The 21664-nt window shown below is 43.7% G+C and overlaps 1 protein-coding gene across 2 annotated transcripts in view; it reads left to right on the forward strand.

Annotated features, from left to right (window-relative positions):
* Window positions 1–11507: 11507 nt before the first annotated feature.
* Window positions 11508–21664, forward strand: part of CHUK (component of inhibitor of nuclear factor kappa B kinase complex) — a 154233-nt gene continuing 144076 nt past the window's right edge. The window contains exon 1 of one of the 2 annotated variants that reach the window (XM_029609573.1): window positions 11508–11882. In XM_029609573.1, the coding sequence (XP_029465433.1) occupies window positions 11736–11882 (147 nt within the window). In that variant the 5' untranslated portion in view covers window positions 11508–11735. The remainder of the gene's footprint in view (window positions 11883–21664) is intronic. The other variant, XM_029609572.1, reaches the window with a different exon arrangement.

Here is a 21664-nt window from a genome sequence, read left to right on the forward strand (position 1 = left end):
TATGCCCAGCAGCTTCAAGGACATTTGGCATGGAACATGCAAAAAGTTACCTCCAACATGCTAACAAGCTGCACAACTAACTCAAGGAGAGTGCATTCTCAAGCAAGAGAGATGAACTCCCACATATTAGAGATGTGAATCGGAACCGGAATCGGTTCGGTTCAGATTCAAATCGTGCATTTTTTTTCGTCCGGCCCGATCGTTTTTTTTTTTTTTTTTTTAAATCTGCTGCGCCTGATCCAATAAACAAAAAACCCACCCGACCCTTTAAAACCGCTCCCTTAGCCTCCACCACCCTCCCGACCCCCCCAAAACGTTTTAAAATTACCTGGTGGTCCAGAGGGCCCCGGGAGTGATCTCCCGCTCTCAGGCCGTCGGCTGCCACTAATAAAAATGGCGCCGATGGCCCTTTGCCCTTACCATGTGACAGGCTGTCCGTCCAGTGCTCCTACCATGTGACAGGGGCCGGCCAATGGCACGGTTACCCTGTCACATGGTAAGGGCAAAGGGCCATCGGCGCCATTTTTATTAGTGGCAGCCGACGGCCCGAGAGCGGGAGATCGCTCCTGGGGCCCACTGGACCACCAGGTAATTTTACAACGTTTTTGGGGGGGGGGGGGGGTCGGGAGGGTTTTTTGTTTATTGGCTGACAGCCCGAGCGCAAGAAAACGCTCCTGGGACCCCCGCTGGACCACCAGGTAATTTTAAAACGTTTTTGGGGGAGTCGGGAGGGTGGTGGAGGCTAAGGGAGCGGTTTTAAAGGGTTGGGGTGGGTTTTTAGGTTGTGTCCTAACTCCCGTTAGTGTGCACTAACCCGATTAATGATTTTTTCACGATAAATTGGTGGAATTTCTATTGTATCGCACTCTTTAACGATTAATGACGATTTAAAAAATATCGGACGATATTTTAAATCGTCAAAAAACAATTCACATTCCTACCACATATACCTGCAAAGACGTTGCTTCCCTGTTTCCTAAAAGAGATAACCAGTTTACTGGAACAGTTCGGCCAAGCATGGATCAAAGAACCTCTACTGCTAATTGGAAAGATAAGATAAAAATTATGGCTGGGACACAGCACAGCCTGTGAAACAAAGGGCTATAATAAAATATATTTGAAAAAAAACACAGTACGGTAGCATCAGAGTACAACAGCATAAGCAGCAACCAACTACTGAGTGAACATCGGCATTACTTCTCTTCTGGCCAAAATGGGAAATTGGCTAGCTTGGATGAGAAATATCACCTGTTCATTTTGGTAGCTAAACTTGGAAAGACATTTTCTATGTGCATCTGGCTTACCAAAGGTTTTAATTTTGTACTTTGCTTGTATACCAGAAATATAATAAATATTATAGTATTAATGGTTGGTCTCAATTCTGTCCATATCCCACACACACTCTCTTTCTGCTAGCCCTTGACAGCAGCTGTAACAGTGCCATAAAACTGCAGTGGTCAGACTTCTTGCAGATTTCTGTCACACAGGTTCTAGATCAGGGCTTCGTCAACTGTGGGTCAGGACCCCACACAGAGTCACAAGATCTTCAGCTGGGGTCACACATGCCTCATCATCATCAGCATTAGTACTGAAAGTCAGCATAGGGTCCATAAGTCGGCACACACTCACAGGCCCTGCAGTGGCCCCACCCTTCCATGAGTTTCTATGGTAACAAAGTCCTGTATGAGGAGAGATCGAGACCACTGCAAAGCCTGTAAACTTGTACTGGCTAATAGGCTCTGTGCTGTCTTTCATTACAAAGGCTGTTGCTGCTGCTTGTAAATCACTGATTGGGCTTGGGACCAGCCATGAGGGGAGGGCTGAGTGTGCCTGGGCTGGGTTGATGGAGATTGCCACTGCTCCTCATCTACCACTGAACCTACTCAAAAAAACCCACTAAACTTAACCAAGAGAAAAATGTTGCTCCTGTCATCAAAATGCCCTCTTTTCCCACCAGTTGCCAACTATCCTTGGCCCAGGGAAAAAGGAAAATGTTGTTGCTGGCCAGGGGGATGTTTGGAGGTGGGGCTTTTGAAGGGAGGTATTAGATGCAGGAGGCGTTTGAGGATTGGATCAGGTGGAGATGGATTAGCTGTGAGGGTGACAGAGTGGGAATGACAGACGGTTGACTGGGGAATGTAAGAAAGGAGCTAGGGGTAAAAAGAGATCAGTTGGAGGGGAGAGACAGGAGATGGAGGATGAGAGTGAGATGGGGATGAGGCTGGGGTAAAAGGGAGGGAATGACAAAGGGTCAGCTGGGAGTCATAAGGCAAGGGCTTAGGAGTGAGAGGATCAGCTTGGGGGAGCTGCAAAAAGGCCTGAAGAGGGTGCGAGAGAGGGGATGAGAGGAGCTGGAGGATGTAAAAGGGGATCAGTTGGAGGGATGGAGGTTGAGAGGGGGGTGGTGTCCTCTGGAGAGGAAGTGATTAAGAGGTTCTCTAGAAGGAGTGGAAATTGAGGGAGGTGATCTTTATCCTCATACTCAGAGGATGTGTCTCCAGGGCCCTGTAGTGGGTGATTTGATGATTAGAAATGTAGATAGCTGGGTAGCTGAAGATCGTTTGGTAACTTTCCTGCTTGGTGTAAACTTAGTGGACCTAGCATGCCACCTAGATAAGATTTTAGAGAGTGCTGGGATGGAGTCAACTGTCTTGGTATATATGGATACAAATGGCAAAGGAAGATGCAGGAGGGAGGGTCTGGAGGCTAAATTTAGGATCTTAGGTAGGAAACTGAAATCCAGAGCCTTCAAGGTTGTATCTTCAAAAAGGTTCCTCATTCCACACACAGGATCCCAGAGGCAGGCTGAGCTCCAGAGTCTCAATGTGCATGAGACGATGGTTCAGCAAACATTTTGGAAAAGGGGGAGCCTATTCCAACAGGATGGGCTCCACCTTAACCAGAGCGGAACTAGGCTACTGGCACTAATATTTAAAATAGAGATAGAGCAACATTTAAACTAGACCACAGGGAAAGCAGACACTCACTCAAAAGCGCATGGCTCAGAGGTGTTGCGTCCATCGCTGCTCGACGCCCTCACTCCGCCCTCTTTACCTCTGTGGCGACTCCCTCTGGGTCTGATGGACTGTTAGCAGCCATGGCGTCATCTTGCCGTCTCCCTCCAGCATCCCCAGACCGGCACGACGCTGTGGATCCACCATGTTCCTGATGACGTAGGACGCATGTGCGCTCCGAATAATGTCCCAGCAAGGGCGTGAACCTCGGGGGCGTCCCCCGGAGATGACATCATCCGCTTCTAAATTTAAGGTCTCAGTATTTGCTAACAAATCGAGTTAGCAAGGATTAGTCTACGGATTTGTCCAAGCTACTCTGCCTCCTCGGACTTACCAGGGGTACCCGCTCCTCGGGGGCCTCGCTCTCTTTTCTTTATTTCAGATTGCCGACAGGAACCGGTACTCGCTCCTCGAGGGCCCATGTTCCCGAACACTCTGAAGATTCTCTACTGCTTGGAGGCTATCACAGATACAGACAATTGAGAGTTACCATCGCTCTCTCAGAGCTTTCCCTGGAACCAGGTACTCACTCCTCGAGGGCCTAACCCTTTCCAGCTACTGAGCTTCCTAAAGACCTTATGTGAGTGCTGTCATCTAGTTCTGGCTATGAACACAGCATACCCTGTCTACTCACTATCTATAAGTTTCTCTACAGCTCAGCAACCCTGGGATCGCGGTTCCAGTATATGAGGGACTTCAGCCCTGCCGGGCATATCAGCTCACTACTGCCATCTCTGGTGGTTCTACTAACCTGTCTAATAAAAGTAATACATGTGTCTGTCTCCGTACTCAAGCCTAGCTTGTGGTCCCTCTCAGGATATCCTCCTGGGGGCGCAGTCATCTGCCATCGGCCCAAGGATTCACCTATCTACATTCCTCTACAACTGAGTGTCCCCCCCAAGCACTCTGCTGGTAACAGACTGCTACTCCTTCTCCATCAGGAGTCTTCAGCAACAGATTCATATTATTGCTACTTTCAGTCTAAAACCTAAAAGATTGTTTACTACTCCTTTCATAGGAAGCCAAAGCATACAAATTTGCTAACTCCATGCTTTACATAGAGCCGGTATTACAGATTGCTAATTCCCTAGCAGGTTCACTACAGATTGCTAACTCCTTCCTTCTTGAGGAGTACAGCATAACAGATTGCTAACTCCGCAGTCTAACTAACAGCGATTCATAACAGATTGACTCCTGAGGAGGAGGAGGAGTTTAGCAATCTATTCGGATTGCTACCTCCTATCTGATTGCTCCGCCCACCAGGCATCAGATACACAACAAGAGGGATCTATCTTCCAAATACTGCATACTCGCAAAATAGGGCATGGAAGTTAAAATATCCCAATAGAGAGGTTGTGTTTAAGGCTGAAGTAGCCTAGACAGATGTAGACAAAAAGTACCCAGATGTGAATAATTCTAAACTGCCTGTACCATTTGCTAACAAGCAGGTTGTGAACAGAAAGAGAAATGAAAGTACAAATAAAAAGCATACTTTACAATGTCTGTATGTGAATGCCAGAAGTCTAAGACTGGTGAGTTAGAATGTATGGCATCCGTAAACCGATGTGATATATCAGATCGAATGTCGGTATATAAAAATAAATAAATAAATTGTATGGGAATGTTGACATTATAAGCATTTCAGAGATGTGATGGTGTTATTATTTGTGATGTTTGTAGGTGGATCCTTGGGCCGGTAGCAGATGACCACGCCCACGGGGAAGATCCCGAGAGGGATCGCCGGTCAGGCTCAGAGTTGGGAGACAGACACACACTAGTTCTTTTATTAAACGGTAAGTGAACCACCAGAGGTGGCAGTAGTGAGCTGGAAGAGCCCGGCTGGGCTGTAGTCTCTCAGGCACTGGAACAGTGATCCCAGGATGGCTGAGCTGTAGAGAAACTGGAGATATAGTGAGTAGGCAGAGTATGCAGAGTTCAGGAACAGAACCTGGATGGTAAGATTCACGCAGTAGTCTCTTGAGGCAGCCCAGAGGCTGGAATGAAGTGGGCCCTCGAGGAGCGAGTACCTGGTTCCAGGGAAAGCTCTGAGCGAGAAGTGGTAACTCACTGGTGTTGTGGGCAGCGGTGACTTCCTGGCACAAGTAGTATTCTGTAGCAGGTCCGGGAACGTAGGCCCCCGAAGAACAGGTACCCCTGGTAAAGTCCGAAGAGGTATGCGGAGAGCGAATCCCATCCGCAGCGATACCTGGAGGAAGCTAGGAAGACATACGTAAACCTTTGCTAACTCGATTAGCTAGCAAGAATGAAGACCTTAAGTATCCGGTGAGGATGACGTCATCTCAGGGGGATGCCCCTGAGGTTCGCGCCAACGCTGGTACTTCAGTCGGGGCCGCACGCGCTTAGGCCTCAATGGCGGAAGGCAGCGTCGAGCCGGTTCGAGAATGCCGGAGGAGGTCGGCAAGATGACGCAGCGGCAGCCAAACTTCCATCAACCAAAGAGGGAAGGAAGGCGGCGTGGAGACGTTGGGTAGCGACAGTCGCAACAGATGGAAGGAGGATAACCAATGGGACAATGTGATAGCAGAGTATAAATTATATTGATGTGATGGGGCACCTCAAATCAGTGGAGGGGTGGCACTACATGTAAAAGATGGCATAGAGTCTAAGCATGATGAAAATCTGCAGGAAACAAAATGCAGTGTGGAATTCTTATGGATAGACATGTGTGATGGGTAAGAGTAAAACAGTGGGTGTATTGTAACAGCCTCTTGGTGGTCCTGGCTAATTTGTTTATTTGGGTTTCTATAGGATTTTTAGACATTTAAATGGTGAAAATATATTTATTTTATTTAACAGTTTTTATATACCGATGGTCGTTGGGAACATCTCATCGGTTAACAAGAAACAAAATGCAGCAACAGGCTTTACAATGAACACAGAACTGGTGAATAAAAGGGGGATGGGATGGGAGGGAAAGTGGGAGAGATGAAGTAACTGACATTTACAAGAGCATAACTTTAAGCATCAATATATTACAAGAGCAAACAATTAAGCATCAACTTTTTACATGTTACGTTACCATAAAATATAAGGAGTTATATTGACATATAATACTTCTATTTAGTTTCACAGGAAACTGGTACAAAAGAATGTTACTGAATAGGTTGTGTTACAAACTAGATGGAGCTGCAGAGATTATCGAAAAAAAAAAAATCACACCCCTGTGTCAGTGGTAGAGAGGACTCTAAACAAGCAATAGGGAAGGTTTTAATTAGATTGTTGTAAAACTTGCAGGGTATTTTCTCATGGATACTGTGAAAGTGCAATATATATTTTGATGACACTCAGACTTTAATTTATGTTTTGTGATTTGTCCTGTTTTGGTTTTGTTTTAGAATATGGTGGTGCAGTTTGTGATGCACTTTTGCTCATTGCTTTGGACAGTTATTACCCAGGAAGCAGTATATAAATGATTTTAAATAAAGAGGGACTACAACAATACTGACTTTGTTAAGTTGTGATATCCTGTACAACTGACAGCTGAAATACACCCTTAATTACATCAGTACAGAAGGGAATGACTGGGTGGGCCAACTGATTCTCATCTACCATCATTTATTGTATTACTAATTTGCGTAACCAGAGGTTCGCTCTCCTGATGTACAATTTTCATCAGCTATTTTATGTCACAGCCCTTTCCAGCCTCAGTGCAATACAAGGCCCGTCCATTTTTAACTTCCAAACCAGAGATATGGGCTTCAGTCCCAGTACCGGGCATCACAAGGCATTTAGAAGGGTAAGTCTGAAATGAGCATGGAACCCAACGGAGAGATTCTGATCCAAGCAAACTTTGCTCGATCTTACTTCTTTCAGAAATAGGTAAAATGAAAACTAGCTATAGTCTAAATATGAGTTTCAGACGGTAGAGTATAAGGCCCTAAAAAGGTAGAAATTGCAAAATATGCAGGCTTTTACATAGTCTAGTACAACTGCATAGGCGATTCAGAAATAAAAATAAAGATAAAAATAATCAGAATTCTGCGTTTTTATGGAGACTTATCTTACAGTTGAGCCTGACAGTTTCCTCTTCCTTCTTGAGCTTCCAGCTCAATCAGAACTAACCTCTCCCCTGGGTTTTAATATCATGAGCCTTTGCAACTACTTGATTTTTTGCCCTTCCCAACTCCCTTAGCCAAATCATTATAGTGACAATTCTTAGCTGGGACCCACAGACGTACTTCGGTTTGGCCACTAAGTACTACTACTACTGAGCATTTGCATAGTGTAACTTGACATGTGCAACACTTTACAGGCTCTCACTGCATTCTAGATAAGTAGATTCCTTTGTTTAAAATGATTTTCACCCATAAATTCATGCATTTTTCCCCAAACGTGACTGATTTTCATCCTAATTTTAGGCTGATTAAAGAGCAGCTCCAGAGCTGTAGATACAGCGTCTCAAGGCCTCCAGCAACTGCTGGAAATCAGTGTGGGCTAAAACACTGGCAGCATTTCAAGTCCCGCGTCCCACTAGTGAAACCGCTCACCCTCCAGTGCCACTGCTGTGCTGTTTCAAGTCCCGCTTCCCCCTCCCCCCTCCTACCAAGCAGCCCCCCCCCCCCCCCAAAAGCAGAAGGGCAATGCCGCAGAGCATGGGATCCTCAGCAAGCCTGCTGCCGAAGGAGAGAGGAGATACCTGGAGTATCTGGAGCCACCACTAGTAAGGATGAATTCTGTTGCAACGGGGGGAGGAGAGGGAGGTGTGGGGAAAGAAAGGGACATGCTAGGCAGAGGATGGGGATAAAGTTAGGGATGCTGCTGAATGAGTGGGTGGGAGAATCCACTTAATATTCTTTTATTGTCCCGGCTTCTGATCCCCAAAATTAACTCCAATATTTACCCAGATAAATAATGAGTTGCGCTTGTCCACTGATTTTCTCCGGTTTTTGTTGTCAAAATAAACCGTGATAAATTCTTGGGAAAATTAAAAAAAAAACAAAAAAACACTGAAAATGGAAGGTCCCTATAGATAAGTGAGTTAATTGCATAAGAAAATAAAAATGTTGGACTTTATCCATTTTTTGGACAGATGATTGAAACAGTAAGCCTGTGTTTCTGATAGTTCTTGGATAACAATTTGAGAACGTCTGAATATGACTTTTTCACCTTACGTTGATAACCAAAATCCAAAATAACATTACCCAACTAACTGAAAATATCCCTGTGACCAGACAAAAAAGTGTTATAATCAAGTTAGTCATGATCTTACTTATTGTGAAAAAAAGATTCCATTACTGTGGAAGCATTCAGCTTGTGCTACTTACAGAAGGGCAGTAAATGAATTCCTCTAGCTGCATATCCCATTTCCCATAATGAGACATGCAGATATCACAGTTCTGAAATCATCCCTCCATCTATCATATCCTCAATCTATCACAATCCACTGCAATTGTGCCCGCTGCCTTCAAATATGTTTTGATCTCACTACTCAAAATAACTTCACTATACCCTACTTGCCCTGCTATTTGCCCATCTCCCTTTCATATGGCAAATCTTATGTTCTTATGTATTTAAGTGTGCGCTGCTTTGACTTACTTGTATCTCAAATTATCCTGGAGTCATTCTAATCCAGCTTCTGCCCTCTCTGTTTTATGGAGACGGCCTTTGTGAAAGCCTTTAGTGACCTCTTCATGACTAAGGCCAAGGGCTTTTACTCAATCCTCATCCTTCTAGACCTATGCTGTTTCTTAACACTACTAATCACCAGCTACTCTTTAACACTCTCTCCTCACTTGTGTTCTGGGACTCTGTCCTTTCTTGGTTCTTTTATCTTTCCCATTATTCCTTTAGCTTATCCTTTCATGGCTGATTCTCCTTGGCTAGCACCTTACCAGTCAATGTCCCCAGGGCTCTGTCATGGGCTCTCTTCTTGACCTGATCTCCTCCCATTATTTTCAGTACCATGTTTGTACTGAAGACTCGCAGATCTATTTCTCTGCATCAGAACATCCATCTGGAATCAAGTCCAAATCTCAGTTTACTTGTTGGACATCAATGCTTAGATGGTCCCACTGCCACCTTAAATTTTAATATGGCCAAGACAGAACTTCTTATCTTTTCTCCTAAACCCACTTCCTCCTTTCCCTTTTTTTCTGTCTCATTGTCATCCTCTCAGCCATCAGTCCCCAGCCTTGGAGTCATCTTCATCTCATCTCTTTCTTTGTACACATCCAAAATAATATTAAAACTCTACCTTTCTTTCTCTATATGGTATCACCAAAATACATCCTTTTCTTAACACACTACCAAAATTGTTATCCACTCTTATATCACCTCCTGTTTAGACTACTACAACTTCTTCTTCATAGGCCTTCTACTGCACCATCTATCTCCACTACACTCTATTGAGAACTCACATGTGTAACTTATCTTCTTCCAGTGGCATTATGACCATGCTTCCCCTTCTCCCTACATTGGCTCCCTATCCTCATCTGCATATCGTTCAAGCTTCTCCTATTCACGTATGTGTGGTTTTACACTTCAGGTCAATACCTCTCTTTTCTTAACGCCTCCATAAACCTTCTTGTTACCTAAGTCCTGGGGGGGTGGGGAAAGACTACCCCAAAGCACTGAAAATTGTCAGCACTTCTTTAAAGCCACCACAGTGCCCCTAAAGTGGCAGTGCCCTGTGCTACTAGTTAACTGTCTGTTCACTGGATACTTTGCTCTTATGTTCTTCTCCTCCACTCCCAATTCCTGGATTTTGTGCTCTTTATCTTGCTGCACTGTATGCCTGGGACTAATTTCCTGAGGTGGGGTGTCTCATGCTCCCCCCTTCTCTCGACATATTCAAGTCCTGCCTAAAAACTAACTTTTTGGAACTTTTAAATCTTCAACATTGCCTCTTTCACATATTTATCTTCTCAATTGTAACCAAATAGACTGTAATAAAGAAATTTCCTATAACTTCTTGTTGACTAGATTTAAGCTCCATGGAGCAGACAATCTCGTATGTATAATCTGTACAGCATTGCAAATGTCTAGTAGAGCTATCAATACAAAATACATTTTCTTAGGTGAAACCTGAAGATGAGCTAGTTAACAATATCCTTAGGTCTAAAAAGGTCTTTTCCAGCAAAAGGTAATTTTAATCTCGCTGGAAAATAAATTGCTAAGAATTCTTATCTGAATAATAGAGTTAAGTACCAACTATTTTAAAATAAGAGCAGTAAAAACTAACCAATTGGTGCTATTTAGTGCACGCTCATTGCTTGGCTCCTCCAGTGATTCTGCTGAAGAACTAATGTCCTCTTCCTCCAATTCCATGACACAAGGTTTATAGGGTAATATACTTTTACTCTTTCTATTCAACATAGCTTCAGATATTTTTTGTTTCTCTTCATTGTCATTGATTTTATCAGAACAATCTTCAAAAGTGCTTGAAGTAGAGCTGTTATGGCCATTATCTGTCAGCGCTTTACTGAAATTTTCCATGCTTGCAACAAACTGAGGCTCCTCACATGGCATCATGAGTGCATCTGTGTTAAAAGAATTATCGAAGACAACAAATTCCAAAAATTGCGTCAAGTAGCTAACAGTCTCTTAAGTTTTCATATAACACTACTTCAAAATCTTCCAATATTGCAATGTCTCTAAGAGGATGAAAAATCTTGGTCTTCAGAATGTACTGACTGACTCCCTGTATTCTGCATATCAAGAACGTGTGCGATCAAGCATGCCAAATGAGGGGAAAAGGCGACCACTTCTTTTGGCTCACGAAAGGCGGTTTTCAACTCATTACAGCACTTTAAGCATTTTGCAACAGGTGTGACCAGTATTTTGCTGAGCCATCCTGAGTCTAGTTAAAACATATGCCCCAAAATAAAAGCTGATCCTCATAACCTTTAAAGAGCGGTTGGCAGCTTCGAAAACATTAAATCGGAAGAGATGACCACACATCTGTATCCTCTACCCGTGTCTGTATTAAAATAAACCATGCTGTACCGGACAATTCCTTTTCAGGTTATCATTGATCCATTATATATCAAGATGTCCTTTTCTGAAGAGGGAGGCGATGTGTTTGTTCAGATTTCAGCAATATCCTTTACAAATTACGAGGTACGCTCATCATATCAGTGAAAAACTAATGTGTCGCTGCGTTTTAATTTTTCAGCACGGAGGGATCAATAAATCTGTCACACAGAAAAAGGGAGGCCTCAGACAGAGCACAAGGAAAATTCCGGGCTGCACAACATGCTGCTGCCCAGTCGCCCTGCTCGCATGTGCCGTTCTTCGCCCATTTCTCCGGCATGAATCCCTTGCCTAAGAAACCGTAATACATCGGCTAGCGGACAAGCCCACTTCCAAGCCTGTTACTGACATCAGCCTCCGCCTCCTGGTTTATTCCAACCAATCAGTTTCTTTGGCTGTGATCCAAAAAGAGTCCTGGAACGCAAAATCAATCCATTCAGTTTGGGGCATTTCCACGTGACGCAGAAGGGCCAATGAAGCCAGGCGGTTGCAGCCAGGGCCCTGGGGCTGGGGTAGTGGCGCAGTTGTTTTCAGTAACTAGTTCCGATTTGGCGCCTGCGTGGTGCGTGTTCTCTTGCTCCGGTCGGCGAAGTGACGCCGGATGCGGAATGCCGAGCGGCTACGGCGGCGCGCGGGTTGGGGTTGGTCAGGTTTCGGTTCTGGACGGCGCAGCCTCCCTGGATGCAGGAGAGGGCGGAAAGGGACGTCTCCGCCCTCTCGTTTTAGGAAATGATCGGAGCTTTGTGGGGTTGGATCGCAAGGACAGAGAATATGGAGCAACCCCCTATTAAGCAGAACCTGCCGTGTGGCTCGTGGGAGATGAAGGAGCGACTGGGGACCGGAGGTTTCGGCAACGTTTGTCTGTACCAGCACAAGGTGAGTGCCGGCTCCACAAGGGGCAGGGAGGACTGATCTTTGCCGCCCACCTTGTAGGAAGTGGGGGGTGAGGAGGGTTGGCTTTTACCTGCAGCTGTGTGCCCAGGTATGAAGACCTTAACAACCCGATCGGGAGGTTTTAATGTCGCTTTGCTACCTGAGATGAGTGCTGTTATCTTATTCAGTGAAGTGGGAAACTGTGTAGTGTGGCAACTTTGTTTCTTGGATACATAAAAATAAAAGGTCAATAACAGAACAAGTTGCTGGTGATTAGTTATTTGTTGGATTCATACATTTTGCTTTGGCGATCTGTGCTGCCTTCAACAGATCGGCTCCCAAGAAGTCTCCCGGCCGCACAGGTTCAGCAGATTGTGGGTGACTGTCCGGGGCACAATTCTGCACCGTGTTGAGGAAGGCCCTACTATACTGTTTTGTGCTTCAGGCCATACACTACCTCGTCCTTGTATCCCGTCGTGACGTTGTGTGATGGGATTTTCTGGATAGTGAGGCTCCCTGGTGGTATTCACTGGTTCTGTTGAGGATTTTGCAGACTAGTGGGCGCTGGACTGAGTGATCGATTCCTTTTCTACCAGACTTTGTTTTATACTTTAATATATAGTCTTTCATTTTCTTGCATGCCTAATGCAAACTAGTTACTTTATAGTCCTTGTCAAAAAGAAGTGTGAGACCTATTTTCATGTGGACGAGACTGCCATGTAACAGTTTGAATTTGAACAGACTATGCGCTGAACTGTTGACGGAAGCATAGCCCTCCAAAGCTATTCATAAATGTTTCGAGTCCAGTAAAAAAGGATCACTCGCAACTTGGTTAACTGCTGTCCGATATTAGAACCTGGCTATTTTCTGACAGATTACATTGTGTTGTTATGTAACACATCCGCAACATTGGAGGGCGCAAGCTAAAATTCATTTTAAATACATTTGAATTTAAAACAAGTTCATCTACTTCAGGAGGCAAGGGCATTTAAGTAATCTGGAATTAAAATTCGATGGAATGGCATTGCCAATCTGCTCTTAGGTTTGCAGTTTAGGTATTGTTTGGGACTAATCTCTTTTCCTCTATTGTTAAAGATCCCCGCCCCGACAACAGAGTTACATTATCTTTTCTGTTTTCTTGAACTGCCAGTGTCTGCTATTTTGGGACTTTCATTTATTTTCTCACATCTTGATTGTTGTAATTAGAACATAAGACTTGCCATACTGGGTCAGACTAAAGGGCCATCAAGCCCAGTATCCTGTTTCCAGCAGTAGCTAATGCAGGTCACAAGTACCTGGCAGGATCCTAAAAGGTCAACAGATTCCATGCTGCTTGTCCCAGGGATAAGCAATGGATTTTTTCAATTCCATCTTAAGGATATGGATTTTTCTTCCAGGAACTTGTCAAAACCTTTTTTAAACCCTGCTGCACTAACAGCTTTTACCATATCCTCCTGCAGCAAATTCCAAAGTTTAATTATGCATTGAGTAAAAAAAAAAAAGTCTTCTATTTGTTTCTTAGTACTACTTAGTAACTTCTTTGCATGTCCCCTAGTTTTTATACTAGTAAACAACCGATTTATGTCTACCTGTTTCACTCTGTCATCTCTCTTCTCAGCTGTCACTTCTCCAGGATGAAGAACCCTAAGCTTTTTAGCCTTTCCTCATAGGGAAATTGTCCCATCCTCTTTATTATTTTGGTCACCCTTCTGTATACCTTTTCTAATTCTGTTGTATCTTTTTTGAGTTGTGGTGACCAGAACCACACAGTAATTGAGGTGGAGGCTTACAGAGATGTTTGATATTCTCCATTTTAGTCTCCGTTCCTTTCTTAATAGTTCCTAGCAATGTATTTGCTTTCTTGGCTACTGCTGCTGCATAGTAAACAGAGAATTTCAACATATTATCCATGATGAGGCCTAGATCCTTTTATTGGTTGTTGACTCCCAACATAGAATCTTGCATTGTATATCTATAACTTGGGTTGCTCTTCCCTACATGTGTCAATGTGCATTTGTCCATATTAAATGTCATCTCCATTTGAATGCCGGGTCATGCAAAATCCTCTTACAATTCTCACAATCCTCTTGCGATCTCACAACTTATTATTTTGTATCATCAGCAAATTAGATCACCTCACTCCTTGTTCTCATTTCTTGGTCATTTTATAAATTATATTAAAAAGCAGTGGTTCCAATACAGATCCCTGGGGCACTCCACTATTCTTCATTGAGAACATTGACCATTAAGCCCTACTCTTATTTTTTTTTCACCTGTCCTTTAACTAGTTCCCAGTTCATAACAGAACTTTGCCTCCTATCCCATGACTTTTTTTCATTTCCTCAAGAATCACTCATGATATTTTATTTATTTATTTTATTTAGAACTTTTCTATACCGACTTTCCAGTAACAGAATTACTGATCAATTCGGTTTACATTTTGAACAATAACAGTGACAAGTAAATGTCTTACAAAGAACAGGTATAAATAACTTGGAAATAAATATATGGGGTTAATAACAAAGAGATATAATATACATAGCCTAAGTAGGCAGAGTTTTGGACTGCCAAGGAGTTGAAGTTGAATTGCAGAATTCTTTAGAGAATTCTTTAGAGAATTCTTTGTGTTGTTCTTAGGGTATTCATAGAGGGTTCAAAGAATTTTTTAGAGTTGTACTTGTCTGGTTTTTGTGTAGTTCTCTTGTAGGTTATTGAAAATAACTGATATACTTTGTCAGATGCTTTCTGAAAATACAGATACACTATGTGAATCGGTTATTTACTCTTTCAGATAATAGACTAGGGGTCACTCCATGAAGTTAGCATGTGGCACATTTAAAACTAATCGGAGAAAGTTCTTTTTCACTCAAAGCACAATTAAACTCTGGAATTTGTTGCCAGAGTATGTGGTTAGTGCAGTTAGTATAGCTGTGTTTAAAAAAGGATTGGATAAGTTCTTGAAGGAGAAATCTATTATTTGCTATTAATTAAGTTGACTTAGAAAATAGCCACAACTATTACTAGCAACAGTAACATGGAATAGACTTAGTTTTTGGGTACTTGCCAGGTTCTTATTGCCTGGATTGGCCACTATTACAAACAGGATGCTGGGCTTGATGGACCCTTGGTCTGACCCAGTATGGCATGTTCTTATGTCAGCCGGCTCACCTTTATCTACATGCTTATCATACATTACTTGTATGATAGATACAATATCCCAGATATCTCCCTAAAACCGCTACAAATGCTCCAAAATGCCACTGCCAGGATCTTAACTAAAGCAAAAAAAAGAGACCACATAACACCAATATTAAAAAATCTCCATTGGCTCCCTATAAAATACAGAATCACCTACAAAACCCTTTCATCCATTCATAAATCCATTTACAAAGCCTCATACTTAGACCTCAGGATCCCATTCCAGCTACATACTTCCTCCTGTCCACTGAGAACTGCGCAAAAAGGCTCTCTGAAAACCCCTCCACTCAAAATTTCATCAAACAAAAGAGCCTTCTCCACTGCAGGTCCGATCCACTGGAACTCTCTACCATCAGATCTCAGGCTTGAACAATGCCCCCTCACTTTTAAAAAAAAGACTTAAAACTTGGCTTTTCTCTCAAGCCTACGATTGAGTACTATTCACAAAGCCCTCCTCCAGGTCTATGCAATATAATACCTCTTAGATCAACAACTAAAGAATTAATTTTCCAATCCCTCTTGTCTTTTTTGCAGATACCTAATTTATAACTGATTCATTTTAATTCGCCTGTATATAACTTTTCTATTACTACTGTTGTTGTTTTAATGTTATTTGTTATTAGTATTTATTCAATTTTCTCCAAGTTCATTTTCCTGTTCCATGTAAGACACACTTGTTAAGTCACTCCAATGTTATATGTAAACCGAAGTGATTAGCAACATTGTTGCTAGAACTTCGGTATATAAAAAATGTTAAATAAATAAATAAATAAATACATTAAAAAAAATTATATCAGATTGGTGAGGCAAGACTTCCCTTGGCTAAATCCATGTTGTCTTTGTCCCATTGAACTATAATTACCTATTCAGTAATTTTTTTTTCTTTAGAATTGTTTCAATCATTTTGCCCAGCATTAGCACCAGGCTTACTGGAACCCTTTTTAAAAATTGGTATTAGGTTAGCCAGCCTCCAATCTTCAGGTACTGCAGCTGATTTTAATGATAGTTTACAGATTATTAATAGTAGGTATACAATTTCATTTTTCAGTTCTTTCAGCACTCTGGGATGTATACAATCTGGTACAGGTTATATGCTACTTTTTAGTTTTTCAGTTTGTCCTAGTACGTCTTCCAGATTCACTAAAATTTATTTCCTTATCTCCCTGCTAGACCAGCGCTCACAATAGGGATTTACTCCTCTGCACTGGTATAGACAGAGAACACGCTTCCACAGTTTGTGATGTCGCTTCCTCTATGAGGGAAGCATGCTGGAGGCAGTCCCCAGTAGTTCTCTGTCTCACAACAGGTACAGACGAGTGCAGTTAGTCTCAACTTTGGATCATGCTGCCTAAAAAAAAAAATCACTCCCTGCCTTCCCCTGGTAGCTAGAATTTCCGGGTTGTTAGTTTCTGGCTCCCCCTGGTGAGATCCTCAGGCCGTGCCACCAGCCCTTGCGGGGGCAGGAGTGGCTGCCCTAGTAGGGAACTTACCCCTCCCCGCAGGAAGATGGGAACTACAAGCACCAAGTGCTTTACTCTGACTTTGTCTACCGCCTTCCTCTCTTTTCCCCTCTGGCAGCACAATAAGTTAAAAAAAAAAAGAAGCAAGCAAAGGTGCGCTCCTACACATGCATGTATTGGGAGGAGCCTGCCTAGATAGCCAGTGAGAGTCGAGAGTGATTGCAGCTGGGCTACGCACGCATGTGCTTCTTCATCCCCGTTCTTTTTTTTTTTTTTTTTTTTCTTAGCTACACTGGCAAGCCTAGACTCAGAGTAGCATGCTGAGGGGTAGGAGATTCCCACCTGTGGGACTAAGTGGCCGGGGGTTCATTCATTACTGAAATGATGGTCACCAATCTCAATGAGCTATGACCAGCAATTGTCCCTACAACTACCAATAAGGGACAGCCTGGACTGGTGGATGCACCCTTCCAACCTTGCAAAGGGGGTAAGCTTAACACCAGAAGGATCATCCTGACCACAGACATCAGCAGTATAGGTTGGGGAGCCCATTGCCAAGGCTGGACAACCCAGGGGTAGTTAGTGGTGCCAGCAAGACAAGACTTTGCATATAAACTGGCTGGAACTGTGGTTCATCTGACGGGCCCTCAGGACCTTCATCCCTTAATAAAAAAAAAAAAAAACAGGCCAATCAGAAATCTCTCGAACTATGTGGCCTACATAAACCATCAGGAAGATACTCTAAGCCAGTCACTAGCTTGCAAGACAACAGTGATATATATGTGCCTGGGAAGAATGGAATCTGGAGAGCCTGACGGTGGCTCACATTGCAGGCACATGCAACACCCAGGCAGACTTTCTGAGCAGGAACAAGCTAGACCAAGGAGAATGAGAAACTGAGCCAAGAAGCCTTCCTCAGAATTGTGAGCAAATGGGGACAGCCAACGATGGATCTAGTGGCTTCCCGACACAATATGAAAACAAAGGACTTTTTTAGCCGAAGAAGAGAACCAGGCTCTAGCGGAATAGATGCCCCGCTTGTGCCTTGGCCAACCAGAGGACCATTGTACGTGTTACCACTGTGGCTGTTAATAGGGAAGACACTAGAGAAAATAGAGAATTGAGTGACCCTGACTATCTTAGTAGCCCCAGACTGGCCAAGGAGAGCATGGTATGCAGACCTCCAAAGCTTGCTGGTGGGTTCTCCCTTGTGCCTTCCAGAGGGGAGGGGCCTTCTTTGAGAGGGCCCCACACTCCTAGAAGATCCAGCTATATTCTGTCTTATGGCATGGCTCTTGAAAGGGCAAGCCTGAGCAGGAAAGTCTATTCCCATTGGTCATTTCCACCAAGCTGAAAGCTTGGAAGTGATCAGCATTCTTGACCTATATCAGAGTATGGTGCATGTTTGGACTTTCTGTCATGAAGACAGGACATCCTCGTGGAAAGCAGAAGTCACTCACAGAGTGCAGATAACCATTTCAGCATTTAGGGGCCCAGTCAAGAGCCATTGCATAACATCGTACCCAGACATGGTGCGTTTCCTCAAAGGGGTAAAGTGTCTCAAACTGCCTTTCTGCCCCCTGGTCCCTCCATGGGATCTTAACCTGGTACTCAAGGCCTTGACAGATCCTCTCTTTAAGCCACTGAGACAGGCATCACTCAAGGATCTCCCTCTTAAAGCAGTCTTCTTGGTGGCTCAGCCAGATGAATCTCCGAGGTACAGGCCCCCCTCTCTTGCAGAGACCTGCACTTTTTCTCCAAGGGGGCTGTGATCCTTCATCCAGTCCCCTCCTTTTTACCCAAAGTTCTGTCTCATTTTCAGACAATTAACTTGCTGGCCTTCAGGAAAGGCAAATTAGACAATGGGGAGGTGGAGCTGCATTTCCTGGACATCAGGCGGATGTCCAGGAAATGCACAAACCTGTTCAGAAAATCTGACAGATTGCTTGTATTGTTCGGTGGCTCACATAAAGGGGAAGCAGTCTCTAAAGCATCCTTGGATTAAGATGGTACCTTTTTCGCCTTTCAGGGTATAGGCTGTGCCCTGTACCCTTAAAGGCACAGCCTGTACCCTGAAAGGCAAAAAGGTACCACCAGGTCTTCAGGCATGTTACAAGGGTCACAGTACCACTGACCATACAAACAGGGATCCTGCATGGAGAGCAAATCAGCCTCTAAGTATTGCCCAAGGCAGTCCATGCAGTTATATTGGGTCTGCCGTGGTTCATGATACTTCAACCCCACATCAATTGGACGGTGTTGCAAATCGCCAGATGGGGCCCTAGCTGTCATGAGCAATGCCTTGCTAAAGTGTGTTGCCTGTGGTGCTTGTGACTTAGACAGTTACTGCAGAACTCCTGGGTCTTTCACTACACTATATTGAGTTTGCTGAAAACATCTGCAAACAACAAGCAGAGGTCATGCCACCTCATCACATTTACAATTGTGTCATAGACTTGGTCCCTGTCAAGCTTCCACCCAGAGGCAGAGTATATTTGCTCTCTGCCCCTGAAACAGAATCTATGACCAAATATATTAAAGAGAACTTTGACAGAGGTTTCATTCGCCCATCTTCTCACCTGCAGGGGCAGGATTTTTTTTTTGTAGGGAAGGGTGGATCGTTGCGTCCTTCCATTGATTATCGTGGTCTTAACTCTATTACCAAGAAGAATCGCTATCCTCTTCCCTTGAACTCTGAGCTTTTTAATTGCCTTCGGGGCACGCAAATATTCACCAAGTTGAACCTTCAAGGGTCCTACAACCTGATCAGAATCTGAGCGGGTGACCGTGACAGACAATATCAATAACTAGTGATGCCCTTTGGGCTATAAAATGCCCACCTCAGTCTTCCAATTTATGGTAAATAGGATCTTCCAGGACCTTCTCTACTCCCATGTGGTAGTTTACTTGGATGATACTCTTCTAGTATTCTCAAAGTCGTTGTAGGAGCATCGACGACATGAGAAACAGGTCCTCCAGAGATTCCGTGAGCACCACTTCTACACCAAGTTAGAGAACTGTACCTTTGAACGGGAAAAGCTTTCCTTCTTGTGACATATTGCCAAGGCCTCTGTATGGACCCAGATAGATTTAAAAGCCATACTGGAGTGGCCCCGGCCTGTGGGCCTTAAGGTTTCCTGGGGTTTGCAAATTACTATAGGCAATTTATCCATAATTTACTTTTTCCTTGGCATCCCCACTCATAGCCTTAATTAAAAAGGACTTGTCCACCAAAAACTGGACCATGAGCACTATCTAAGGTTTTGAGCACCTCAAAGAGGAGTTCAGCCTTGATTGGTGCCTTCCTCACCAGATTTGTCCAAGCCATTCATCCTGGAGATAGATATGTCTACTCTCAGGGTAGGCACTGTTCTCCTACAGCATAACCGTAATGTTACACTTGTGATCTGCTCCTCCTTTTCAAAGAAATTCTTTTGAGCAGAGAAGAATTATACCTTTCGGAGATTGTGAGCTACTTGCAATCAAGCTAGCTTTGGAAAAATGGTGATATTTGCTGGAAGGAGCCAAACACCTAGTAACTATCTATATAGATCACAAAAACCTAGAGTATCTAGCGCAAGTGCAGAGACTGAATCCCTGGCAAGCCCGCTGGTTGTTGTTTTTTTAATCGGTTTGACTTTGAGTTGCGGTACTGTCCTGCTGAGAAGAACCAAAAAGCCGATGCCGTCTCATGTTCCTGTGATACAAAGGCCTTTCTGGAATCCCTATGGCATATCATTGGCCCTGCGAAGATTGTAGTCGCTGCATCATTTACAGTTCCTCCTGGGAAGACTGTGGTGTCCTGGTGCCTATGACAAAGGTTTGTCAGTGGGCTCATGACTTCTGCCTGGCAGGTCAATGAGGTTTCTCCCGAACTTTGGAATTAATCGTCCGACATTACTGGTGGCCTCAGATGAAAAATGATGTGAAATGTGACGTAGAGTCTTGTTCCATGTGTTCCATGAATAAGAGTGTGTGAGCATGATCTTAGAAATTGTTACAGCCACTGCCCCGAGGAACTGTGGACCCATTTGACGACTGACTTCATCACTAACCTTCTCCTCTCTGGCGTCACTACCCCCTATAGGTGGTAGTGGATAGATTTTCTAAGATGGCTCATTTCACATTCCTTCCTGGCCTCCCATCCGCTCCTGAACTAGCTAAACTTTGTCTAACATATCTTCCAGCTGCACGGGCTGCCCTTTCACATCCTCTCAGCCCGAGGAGTTCAGTTCATAGTCCGCTACTGGAAAGGCTTGTGCAGGAAGTTTGGAATTACATTGATTTCATATCTTTTATTTTGGAAAATGTATTTTTAGATTGTTTGAAGTCTTAATGTAAATCACTTAAGATAAAATCTGTTAGGCGTTTAATAAAAGCTTTTAGATAAATAAATAATGTTGGATTTCACCTCAGCTTACCACCCCCAGAGCAATGGACAAACCAAGCGGGTAAATCGGAATCTCAAGGTTTTTCTATGAGCCTAAGTGAACTAATGGCAGGATAACTGGACCTCCCATGGGCCAAATTTTCCCATAACTAACCACATGAACAGTTCCACAGGGTCATCACCTTTCTACATCGTGTTCAGCTGCCATCTCCGTATACTTAGACCAGTTCTGATCTCTGTCCCTTGCCCAGCAACTATCTTGATGGGACAGAACACCAAGAATTGTGGCAAAAGACACAGTCTCGTAGAGCAAGCTGTGGAGCATTTAAAAAAAAAATCCGCAGACAAGAAATGTCACCCAGCACATCAACTTTGCCCAGGAAGCTTAGTTTGGTTCAGCACTAAAAATCTATGATTGGAAATGCTCTCTCTGAAATTCACACCATGATTTATGGGTCCATTTCCCATTGAATGACAACTGGGCCCTATGGCTTACAAACTCAAACCACCAGCATCTTGATGAATTCATGATTTTTCACATCTCCCTATTGAAGCCTGCCATTCTTTCTTGGCTGGGCAGACTGCTCCTCCAGACCTCCAAAGTTGCTACAGAAGAAGACAATTTGAGGTCCAGGAGATTTTATATTCCCAAAGAGTCCGAAACCAGTTATAGTATCTTATCTCCTGGAAAAACTATAGACTGGAGGGAAATTCTTGGGAGCAGTCCTCCAATCCGC

Source organism: Rhinatrema bivittatum, chromosome 7, assembly GCF_901001135.1.
Source record: "Rhinatrema bivittatum chromosome 7, aRhiBiv1.1, whole genome shotgun sequence".
Classification (NCBI taxonomy): domain Eukaryota; kingdom Metazoa; phylum Chordata; class Amphibia; order Gymnophiona; family Rhinatrematidae; genus Rhinatrema; species Rhinatrema bivittatum.